This window comes from Cucurbita maxima, unplaced genomic scaffold (assembly GCF_002738345.1).
Source record: "Cucurbita maxima cultivar Rimu unplaced genomic scaffold, Cmax_1.0 Cma_Scf00012, whole genome shotgun sequence".
Lineage (NCBI taxonomy): Eukaryota > Viridiplantae > Streptophyta > Magnoliopsida > Cucurbitales > Cucurbitaceae > Cucurbita > Cucurbita maxima.
Window position 1 is genome coordinate 3864467 of NW_019272028.1, and position 12242 is coordinate 3876708.

A 12242-nucleotide genomic window follows, 5' to 3' on the forward strand; every position below is an offset into this window, starting at 1 on the left:
TGGGTTTTGTTTTAATGGCAAACTAGCCTGCATTTTAAAGAAAATTCCAAAATTAAACACTAAAAAAGAAAGAAATTTGGGAGTATATTAATTATTTAATTTTATTGTGGAAAAAGAAAAGGAAGTTGCCACCTGGCTTCATTAGCTAGGCCAAAGTGCTCCATCCATTATATATATATATAATATATATATATATATATACACATACAGACATAAATGTTAGTTCCATTAGGAGTTTATAAATTTTTCTCTCTCTTCATTTTCTTCTTCTCTCTCTAGGAAATTAAAGAGAGAATTTAGAATTATGGGAAGGCAACCTTGTTGTGATAAAGTTGGGTTGAAAAAAGGGCCATGGACTGCTGAAGAGGACAAGAAGCTCATCAACTTCCTCCACACCAATGGTCAATGCTGTTGGAGGGCTGTCCCTAAACTTGCAGGTCTCGAATCCCGACCCCCCGAAATTGTTCAGTTTAGACGTTGATACCGTGTTTAACTCGTTGAGCTATGTTTTGGGGTTTTGCAGGATTGTTGCGATGCGGGAAGAGTTGTAGACTTAGATGGACTAATTACCTTAGGCCCGATCTAAAACGAGGCCTCTTGTCGGAATACGAGGAGAAAATGGTGATTGATCTTCATTCTCATATGGGTAATAGGTAAATATTTCATTGAATTTTTTGTTTTTTTTTTAAGAGAAATTAAGAGAGAGAGAGAGAGAAAGAGTTTTTATTTGACAATTGCAGGCTTGAGTCATGTGGTATAATCATGGATGGCATGTTGTTTTTCTTCTCAAAACAAGGGGCAATTTTGACATTTTGCTCTTTTAATAACGGGTTTTAACTCTTTACTCTTTTTTGGATAGGTGGTCAAAAATTGCTTCTCATCTTCCAGGAAGAACAGACAACGAGATAAAAAACCATTGGAACACCCACATAAAAAAAAAGCTAAAAAAGATGGGAATCGATCCTCAAACTCACAAGCCCGTTTCTCCACTTTCTGATGACGCCCATTTGGCTCATAAGAACGACCAAAAGTCTCAACAACAGCAATTTCCTTCATTACCATCACCGTCACGAGCATTGAAAGAACATGATAAAGAGACAGTGATCGATGAAACCGACGTGATGGACTTACTCGTAGATGGGTTTTGCATGGAAGAAGACGTGTCACTAATCGAGCCACCACAAGAAGTGGTAGTCCCATGTGCTTCTTCTTCTTCAACAATCTCAACTCCTTCCTCTTCCACCCCCTCATCCTCTTCTTCATTTTGCTCACACTCGGAATCAGCAGCCAATTTGCTTCAAGATTTGGTGAATGAGTTCCCTGAATTTGAATGGCCAAATATTTGTGAAAATGGCTTAGTGGATGAGCTTTTGGAGGATGATTTTGGTGGTTGGGATTTTATCATCAATAATTCTTAAGAAAAGAAATCACCATCTGTTCGCTTTGTTCTCTTCGAATTCATAAAGTTTATAATATCAAATTTCCATATTTAAACGTTTTTTTTTGTTCGAGGAGTGATAATCGATTGAATTACCAAATAAAAAGTTGTCTCGTTTCTCTTTTACCGAAACTAACGAAATCGTGGTTTTCGAAACGATGTTCAACTTCCATAACTGATAGAATAAAACATCCTTAATTCAGCAAAGAAGGGTCCAGATATGTTTGGATAGGATCAACTAACTTTTTTTTTATTATTATTATTGAATTTTATTACCATTTAAATAATAAAATTGATTTTTTAAATTCAACAAAATTAATATATTAAAATAAAATAAAATTTATATTTTAATCTTGGAAAGACATATATTCTCAATCATTTTAAATATTTTTAAAAAAGAAAAAATGGAAATCAACACTATTATCCACTAAAAATTAAATTAAATTAAAAAAAAAACAATAAAAATAAACTAATTATATAATTCACCTAACCAATTTGTTATATAAAAATATATTAAAAGATTCACGTGAGTTGGAAAATTATAATAGATAATGACATTAAAGCTTTGTTTTTTTTTCTTTTATATATAATTTTTTTTTTAAATGAGGGATTTTTACACACACATATATATATATAATAAATTATCACTAATTAATTTAATCAACTTTTAATTAATCCATTTGACTGAGTTAAGTAAATGACTTGTGAATAAAAAATGCAAACTAATGATAGGAATTCATTTAAAAAATAAATAAATAAAAGAAAAGTAATTTAAATAAAGTCATTATTTTTTATTAAAAAAAAATGTTGGCGTTGAGGATGATGAAAATTAAGTACAAGAAATTTCCAAGGAAATATATTAATAATGTTGGATTATACAAAAATATCTCTGTCTTAAAATATTTAATTATCGATCAAATCTTTTTTAAATTTTAAAGTATCAAATGTTATTTTCATTACAAAATTATTTATGAATTATTATTATTTTTATATTAAGTTAAGCTTCGACAATTACTTTTTTAAAAGATTTTTTTTTTAAAATTAATAGACTCCCTAACCACCCCATTCTTTCACGTCATTGTCATCACCCGATATCTCAAGTATTATATGCAAGAAAGATAAAATAGCACGAGTAGTTGTATAAATATACTCAATAAATAACTCACTATAAATCATAACCCTATAAAAAAGCAATTTTTACATTCAACCTCCCCACATAACATAAGACTATCGACATGTCTAACGTCCTTGCAACTCGTGGCTCGTAAGTAGGATGGTATTGTCTAGCTTAATTAGATCTCTTACCCTTTAGGGTGTACGAGAGTTCTAGGGTATTATGATTAACTCTCTCTACCGGTTTCACTAATTATGTTGTAACATAAAATCAAAGTTCAAACGTAAGGCATTCTCTTAGTCAAATACAATTCACCTACTAGACATTCAAGCGGGCGTGATATAGCTTATAACATGATAATTAGGCGCTCTCATGGTCCTTAATTTGTCACAAAACATGTGAGTCAAGTGATCTCGTAGGACTTAGTAAACTAAAAGATTAAGCATTGAAGCGGCCCAGCGAGCTACTAGATTTTCAAAGTGTCATTATTAGGACAATGACATACAAACTCATGAAACACAAACATAACAATTTAAGAACGAAACTTTTATTCGATGTCTTATACTTGTTTGTTTCTCGAGCGTATGAACGTGTTAATGGAATAGAAGCAAACAGAGATCAAATTGGTGATGAGCCCTTTTCTAGTAATAATAGGCAATCTTTTATTTGATTACATCCGTTGACTTGACGACATGTAAGAGCTAAAAAAGCATGGAAAAGAGAAGGAACTTAGCGACAAAGTAGTGGTTTGTGTTGAAAGAATGGTTGAGGATTCTATCTCATAAGGAACTTAAAAGACCAAAGTTTTTCTTTCTACACTCTTAGTCAATGTGAAAGCTTGGATTAAGTCAATATACCTCCCGGTCTTGTAAAGGAATTATCTTATCATGTTTGTTTGTATTTTAGTTGACTTTGACCGTTCTTATAGCTTTATCTTAACCCGTTCAACTAAATAACAAAACAAGGACACGATGAATGTGCACCTTGGTGGTATAGGTAGTAACTTTCAATTATTTTAAACCTTTCTTAGTTATCATCTTCTTACGACCATCTTTTTGTGTAGGTTTTCTTGCCATTACGACCCATGAGAGAAAGCACACCAAAGCAAGTGCTGCAAAAACGTCGTTGGAAAGGAATCGAAGAACAAATGGGGTGATAACATCCATCAAGCACCTGGAACGCAGATACACAAATTCCCATCATTTGTTTCGGTATGATTACGTACAAGCAGTAGAAGAGCAGTCCATTACATCATGTAAGTAATAAGTCAGCCATGCGAATAACGAGTGTGACTATTCTAATTCTTATTCAACTATCCTAGGCTAAGTTCATACCAAATCTATCCACCTACGGTTTGGTTTTACTAGCATGCATGCAAATCCAAACAATCCCTACAACTATTACTTCCTAGAATCCGTTGGTTACTTATTTGATTGTCGCATCCTTTCGTGAGTTCAATTGTTAGCCAAAAATAGGACTACCATTAGAATCAGGACCAAAAACAAACAAAAAAAACTAGCCCCACCAACTTACGTGAATGATGTTACAAATGATAAACAGAAGTCACGTTGGCAAACAAATAACATACGGGCAGTGACATTACACCTTTTATGAACTATTTTAAATAAATGTTTTCGCACGTATTAGTCATGTCATGCATGTATTAGCGATCTTAATTTTCTAGATAAATTTAAAGTTTAAAGGTAAAAATAAAACATTTCAAAATCTAACGACCCGTATTTTATATAATATCTTAAATTAAAATATAGTAATTATTTAAGAAAATGTAATAATATAATTGTGCCATTGATAGTAAAGGTTTTTGTAAAATAAATAAATATTTTATCATCATCAAATAAAATAAAAAAAATAAGACGTACCTACTCAATTCCCAAAAAGTCACATTTTTAATTTAACAAATAAATGAGAATAAAAAATGACTTGGTTGGGTTTAATTTTTTTAATTTATGAAATATATTTAGGTTTTTTAAATAATTTTATTATAAAGTAAAATAATCATATAGTTTGGTATTAAATGTCTTTTTCCTTGCTTCGTGTGAAAATGTCGGAATACATTAAATATATAGTTCTTTATATTTATATGTGGTATAGTGCGCTATCACTTTCGGACCACATCCAAAATCTCCAAAATTAAAATAATAATAATAATTATTATTATTATTATTAAATAAATAAATAAAAAGTCCGTTGGTATTTATTACAAATGGCTTCTTCTTAAACTGACGCGTAATTGACTTTCTTTTTCTTTAATATATATTTTTCTCTTATTTACGTCATTCTTTCGTCCGCATGTCATCTACTATTTTGTTTTTTTCCTTACCTTATCAATAAAATTCTAAATTAATAAAAATACTTATAAATTTTATTTCAATTTTTTTTAAGAAATATTCTTATATTTTTTTAAAATTTTAAAAATACCTAATGTTTTAAAATTATATTTTTAAAGTATATATAAAATTTTAAAAGTAGTATTAACCCTCTTAATAGCTATAAAAAATTTAAATGGTCTATTACACTTCATAAATTATCTCTAAATTTTTATTATTATTTTTAAAAGTTGATGAATATTTTTTAAATTTGTTAAAAAATATTGATGTTTCAAATATTTTTTAAATTTTTTTAAAAGTTTGAGTGTATTTCTTAGACAAAATACAAAATATAAGGATAATTTTTTTCTTATTTTAACAGTTGAGTATATTTGTATTGGTTGTTCTTTTAGATCGAGACATTCAAAACTGTATCATTTTTCTAAAGAAAAAATATATAAATATATATTAATCAATTGAGTTATATTCAAATTAGAAATCTCAATTAAAAAAATTGAGGTTTTTTAAATAATAAAATTATCTTATTCATTGAATTATAAACTAATACCAAACAAAAGGCCACTTAAACATGATTATAACGTTGTAAATTACAATAAAGGCAAAACCAAGCGTGAGGCTACCAAACTCAATGCTCATAATGTCACTTTGACTTCTTATATTGAGTTGCCACATCTTTATCGCCCTCTTCTCAAGTCGTTTTAAATGTTTAAATTATCGATTAATTTTAGTCATAAACGCTAATTAAAATATATTATCAAATTTTTTAATTCTATGAAAAAAGTCTTTTTTTTTTTTTTTTCATTTAAAGCTTTATTTAATGAAAATTTAGACACGTATTTAATATTTTTCTTAAACAAAAATGAAAGGTAGAATAATGTTATTATTAGTAAATAAAAAGGATATTATTGTATTTAAAATTTATATAACAATAATTTTAAGTAGAAAATAATGGTGATCATCCATTATTTACCATAATGAGGAAAAAGACTTAAATATATATTTTGTAAAATAAAAAAGAAAATGCGAGACAGCTTATGATAGTGAGAGGAATGGAAATATAAGTTTTTGAAAATAAAATATATGTCAAAATCAGACGATAATTATTTATTTATTTATTTAAAAAAAATACAATTTTTATTATGTTTAATAGAATTTTAAATGGGAATATTGAAAAATAATGGCTTGAATTTTTCAGCCAACACCATAATTCCCCAATCAAAATTACTCCTATTCTTCTCAATAATAATGATGGAAACTTTTTATATATAAAAAAAATTAAATAAATGAATGAGAGGCCGACCGATTAAAAGAAAGGTACATGAATAGATCGAGACCCAATTGAATGAGAGTGAATTTAAAGATATAATAATAAATAAAATAATTATAATTTTTTATCGGGTGATCTTTAGAAGCATGTGAGTGGGACCGTCTCCATTTTATAGGCAGTTTAGGACGAGTAAATAATATTGTTGTGTCGGAGTTCCTGGGGATTAAATTTCACATGTAGCCCATGATGCCCAATGGCTTAAATAGTAAATAATATAAGATGAAGGGCATTTGTATAATTTTATTAAATTATGGATGAGTTGGCATTTACTTAGTGGTTGAAGGTGGGAATCAAATTTTCTTTTACAATTTTTTAATTTTCTTTTATTCTTTTTTAATTTAGATTTTAAATTTTATATATCTATATCACCAAAATCATAAAAATTGAGTTGGGTTAAAAAAGAAATTTCGAGTTGAGTTGGGTTGAATTTTTAAAAAACAAAAAATTCGAATCCGTTCTCAGATGAATATTTTTTTGATCAGTTCAACCAGACTAACTCGAAAATAGGGTTACAATCCAACCCAACCTTACTCCACTTCTAATATTATTATAAATAATTAAAAATATTTGAAGTTTGTAACCGATGTTAGTGATACATTGTGACTTCTGAATGTTTGATATTGAACTTTATGAGATTTTAGTTATTGAAATAATATGTACGGTGGATAAAGAGATTTTTTTTTAAAATAATTAAAAAAATAATTTGATAACCCAACCCGAACTCTATACAGGTTGCTCGAGTCACTAATCCAACCCAAATTTTTTTTTTATTGTTTAGAAAATATTAAATATATATATATATATATATCTTGCAACTTGCCATTAAAAAAAAACGTTATTTAATATTTTCTATTTCCAAATCCAATAATGTATAATAATAAAAAATTGCAATTTGCAATTTAAATTTTATTTTTCACTCATAAATATCTTTTTTTTATACACGTTTCAATATTTGAACGACGAATTAAAAAATTATTGTTTGAATGTTTTTATTAATATTAAAAAGAGTTGATTTTTTTTTTTTTTTTTTTTTATTGGTCCAAACTTAGAGCTTCCCAACTAATTAATTGACCATTCCCCATAATTACTTGGACCAAGCAACCAATTATTGGTTTCTTTTACAACATAACTATTATTTTTAATTTTTTAAAAATCGAGGTGAATATTGACTTTGCTATCCGTTCAATCGATGTTAAGCAACTTTCGTCACTATATTTATCTTTAAAATATGATATAAAACCATTAAAATATAATTAGATCGAACGTGTCACACATAATATATGATCTCTTAACTTTTGTATTATGGATCGTAAATATTAAAGTATTAATTAACTCTTTGTTACATATGATGCAAAGAGTCTAAGTATTGATCATATTCATTGAGATAATATTATTGTTTTTAAATGCAATAGATAACGTGCTCCTAGAACCGTTCTAATTAATTTTTTAGTATTAAAACTACTTTATATCTCAGAAATTGAGGGATTGCATTGTGAGATCTCACATCGGTTCGAGGAGAACAAAACATTTCTTATAAGGGTGTGCAAATTTCTCCGTAGTAACACACGTTTTAAAACTGTGAGGCTGATGACGATACGCTAAAGTGGACAATATCTGTTAGCGGTGAGTTTGGGTGGTTACAAATGGTATCAGAGCTTACCACCGAACGGTGCAAGACACTTATCAGAGTAAGGCTAGATTCTCTCAATTGTAAACGCGTTTTAAAACCGTGAGACAGATGCCGACATATAACGAGTCAAAGCAGACAATATCTATTAGTGTAGTAAGGAAATTTCTAAGCAACAAAGGAAAATAAAAGAGAGGAGTACCGGGGCGAAATTTTTTTTATTTTAAGCATGAATTTGATTAAACTTGCATATCGAGATGATTGTGACATGCTTCTTAAAGTGAAAGATTATTCCCACGAGCCAACACAGGTCTTCTTAACATTATCGATAATTTTTCTTACGTTTTTATAAATTTAAAATTTTTGACATTTTCGTTTACACCTAACGGTACTTTTAAACCTCGAATACATCGATGCATTAAAAGTCAATTATCCTTGACTACGAACTTTATTAAGTCAATTAAACCCAACTAAAACGACAATCGCACATCTAGAGGCTAGTTTTATAGGTTTAGGAAGTTGATTTTGAAGTCCTAAAACAATTAGAATCTTCAATTATTCTAATTGAAAGTTGATGGACGTTTCTTTTTCAAACTTTTTCACCAATTTGGCTATGAAGTACTCTCGTGATCCATCTTTTCTTGTGTTTTTGTGTGCCTAATTTCTTCGCTTCATCAACCCGAGTACCAATTCTCGCTAATTTACACGTACATTAACACTTCTAGTATACACGACTCTAATTTCATGATTTCTTAAAACACGATAGTCAAACTTTTTTGAAAAGATCTTAAATGGGGTTTGTATGTATCCCTCGCTATTAGGGTTTATAAAACTAGGGAGAAAAATGCACGGTAACGATCTATTCCCAGAATTCAGATCAAGATTTAGAATCCGAATTTGGCACCTAATGCAACATAGTCATGTTGCTTACTTCTTGCTTCTAAAAGTGAAAACCATCTTCACAGATCAACACGAGTCATTCTAACATGGTTCATCCTCTCAACTACATCATAGGAAGATTCTTAGAAGATGACCCAATATATAATTAGTTTGACCTTGAAGTTCCTATGATTAAGATATCGACAAAATGTGCATCTTGTTGGTATAGATAATAATATTTAATTATTTTAAACAAAAAAAAATAGAAGAAATAAAAAAAAGCCATATTTCTTGGAAAAGTTTGGTAGAATAAAAAAGAAAAAAGAAAAGGATTTAATTTAATTAATTAATTAATTATTATTATTTTTTTTTTTTTGCAGAGACAGAAGAAGTTGGACCATCCATACCTAAATGTTCTATGATTGTTTGTCACCCACTTCTTCTTCATTGGGGCGGTTGCCATTGGTCGGTTGTCCCACGTGCCCTCTTTTCATTGGCTTTGACAATTGCCTTAGGTACCCCACTGGTGACACTTTCAAATCTTATTTCTTCTTCTTCTTCCTCTTCTCAATGAAAAAGAAAAAGAAAAAGGTGTGTGTATATCTGGGATTTCATCATGAACTCACTGAAATCAATTACGAAATGAGTGATTTTTCACTCTCCCACACCCTCGACGTGTTCGTTAATGGCTATAATGACGTATTAATTCTGTCATCTCGTGCTCAACGAGTTAATATTTTATGTATCGATCGTTTATAGTAACAATTAAACAAGAGTGACGTGAGATAGTCGTTCACGTTGGCAAGACTATGGAAGCAATACTAAGATAAAGACTTGTCGATTGGTTTACTTGAACTTTCGGACGTTTATACTATCGACCTTTAAAAGTTTAATTGTAGAGGTCGAGTCAATACCCGAGTCGAATTTCTTTATAATGTTATTGGATAGAGATAGGAACAGTTTTGGCAAAATTTTTTGGTCTAAGTGTGAATCAAAATGTGTTCATATGTAGAAGTCGGTGATTGTGATTTATTAATAGAGTGTGTTCTACGATATGCCCCACAAACTCCCACATCGTTCATCAAACGCGGTTTTAACTTTTTAGCTTTCACCTTTTGGACTTTTGAATATTACTCTCCTACACAAACAACAATTGCAACTCCATCATTGGTTGTCTAGAGATTCAGTATTGATTTTTTTATCCTCGGGTTTTAGTTTCATCTAATTTCTAGTAATTTTTACCTTGAAGAACTATGCTCACGTGCACTCGATGAATTATAAAATTGTGGCTAGCATGAAACGAGAAGTGAACTTGTAACAACTCAAGCTCACTGCTAGATATTGTCTGCTTTGACCCATTTCAAATGGTATCATAGGCATTCATCTACTGATGCAAGACATTGGTCATAGTAGGGCTAGACTCACTCCATAGTAGAACTGTTTTAAAAATCGTGAAGCTGACAACAATACATAACGGGCCAAAGCGAACAATATCTATTAGTGGTGAGTTTGGGCGGTTACAAGACTTTTGATCCCATGACTCCTCATCTCGTGAGTAATTAGACTTAATGCAAAGGTTGATGTTTATTAAAACGGATTAGATGTCTATGGGACGAGATAGAGAAGTCTTTTGCATTTGTCCTCACCACCTTTTTCAATTATTATTCTCGCAAAATTTTTCATTTATTTTTATAAGTACTCGAAGAGAATTGTTTTCGAAAAATTGGTAAATAAAAATTAAAAAAAAAAATTAGAAACGTTGTGGAGCACTTTAAAAGTTGAATGATGAGGGTTGAAATTAGAAAAGGTTTTTTTTTTTTCTTAATTGAAAAAAAAAAAGTTGAAATGGGTTTGTTCTACAATGTTCTTGAACATTGTAAAGTCGAAATATAAGAAACTTTTTCTTAAATATAAAAAAATAAAATAAAATAAAAAAAGGCATTATCCATTTTATAATCAATTGCAATATTCTTCCATTATCATGAGATGCTTAGTTATAATTAATCACTAAATTAAGCCCACATAATCTAATCCCTACACGTATTACACCTTATTGTTTTCCTTAATCAATTCTATTTGTCGGCAGCCTCACTTACTTTTAATGCTTTTTTTTCTTTAATATAATTTTAAACATTCTCACCAATTTATTTAAATTAATGTTCACAAAATTAGTTATTCACAACGTGGTTGGGCAAGAATAGTACTAAGTTATAAATGATATCAAAGCAATGTCTCCCTTAGTAAGACGTGACTTGGTGACGAACCAAGGTGGAAGCTGGTGAGTATGTGACACTAAAGTAAATGAGAGGTACATGAATGAATAGAAACCGCATCAAAATGATAGCGACTGCGATGATAGGATGAGTAAGAAAAACTTAAAGGAGTGAAGGTTACTACTTATACCAATAAGATGCACTTTTCCTTTTAGGTGGATCAATCATAGTATGGTTTGCTTGGAGCAGTTGTTATATGATAGGTGACCTTCTAAGAAATTTTATAGAATGCATGTGAGTTAGGATAAAACATGTTGGAATGTGGTATACATGATAATCTTTACTCTTAGAAGCGAGAAGTAAATGGATTGACCATTGAATATACCATTGAATTTTCAAAACAGTCAGTTTTGGATGAAAACGGTTAATACTTTGTTTCAAATATACGATTGAATTTTTAAAACTGTTTCAAAAATACCCTTAAATTTACAAAAGTTTGGTTAATACCTTTAATTTAAAAAAGAAAAAACTTTTAAAAAAATAGAAAAATATCTTTATAGTTAAATTTTTAAAATAAAATTACAATATTGGTAAATAATTTAGGAGATGTTGCGTATGTTGATAGTAAATTTTTTCATAAAGGTAAAGAAAATTAATGTTACTGTAAGTTTAAAGATATTTTTTATTTTTTATTTTTAACTGAACAAATTATATAACCTTATTTTGGACAAGATGTTTGGGCCAACCGTACGAAAATCTCAAGGAAGTGGGAAAAATTGCGGCCCAATGAGTTGGGATAGTTGGGCCGATTACGTGGCCAACTCAAGGCCGTTATTCACAAAGCGCCGTACGATGCGAGGAGCCCAATTGTTCAAAGATTCTCGCTCCCTCTCCGTCTCAGGCTCAAGTTCCATTCAAGCCCTAGCTCCAACTTTCCCCCGCGCACCAGAACAGAACCTTCCAGATTCTCCTCTCTTTCGCTTTATTTTCCAATTCTTGAATTCTGCGGGGCAACCTTCTTCTAGGGTTTATCTCTCCATTTCCTTGCACAATTCCACTTCATCACTCAATTCCTCCGAGGTATGCATTTTTTCCTTTTCCGCTTGGGCCACAGATTCTTTGCTGCCTGCCGTTTTAGGTTATTTGAATTTCAGTAACTTTTGCATTGTTTGCACAGAGAATACCTTTTTTGGTCGCTTTACTGCTTCCGTTTCCTCTCGTCTGCCCTAACAATCTCTAGAGCGACCATCGGCCTCCGGACGCTTGGAGGTGATAATTCTTTTTTTTTTTTTTTTT

General features: G+C 30.1%; 2 protein-coding genes across 3 annotated transcripts in view; both read left to right on the forward strand.

The window, feature by feature from the left end:
• Positions 1 to 230: 230 nt before the first annotated feature.
• On the forward strand, positions 231 to 1503 carry LOC111487852 (transcription factor MYB20-like). The gene is made up of 3 exons (XM_023135409.1): positions 231 to 437; positions 524 to 653; positions 860 to 1503. The coding sequence occupies exons 1-3, from the start codon at positions 305 to 307 to the stop codon at positions 1416 to 1418; spliced, it is 822 nt and encodes a 273-aa protein (XP_022991177.1). The 5' UTR covers positions 231 to 304; the 3' UTR covers positions 1419 to 1503.
• A 10356-nt stretch (positions 1504 to 11859) lies between these two features.
• The window catches only part of LOC111487853 (eukaryotic translation initiation factor 3 subunit J-like), a 7632-nt gene continuing 7249 nt past the window's right edge, over positions 11860 to 12242 (forward strand). For both annotated transcript variants that reach the window (XM_023135410.1, XM_023135412.1), the window contains exons 1-2: positions 11860 to 12026; positions 12124 to 12215. The gene's annotated coding sequence lies outside the window, so the exon portion shown is untranslated. The remainder of the gene's footprint in view (positions 12027 to 12123; positions 12216 to 12242) is intronic.

Excerpts from the sequence above, each read along its gene's own strand:
- LOC111487852 (XM_023135409.1), top strand. The coding sequence starts at position 305 with ATGGGAAGGCAACCTTGTTGTGATAAAGTTGGGTTGAAAAAAGGGCCA. Across the intron at positions 438-523 it reads GGCTGTCCCTAAACTTGCAG|GATTGTTGCGATGCGGGAAG; the intron begins GTCTCGAATCCC and ends GGGGTTTTGCAG. Across the intron at positions 654-859 it reads CATTCTCATATGGGTAATAG|GTGGTCAAAAATTGCTTCTC; the intron begins GTAAATATTTCA and ends TTTTTTGGATAG.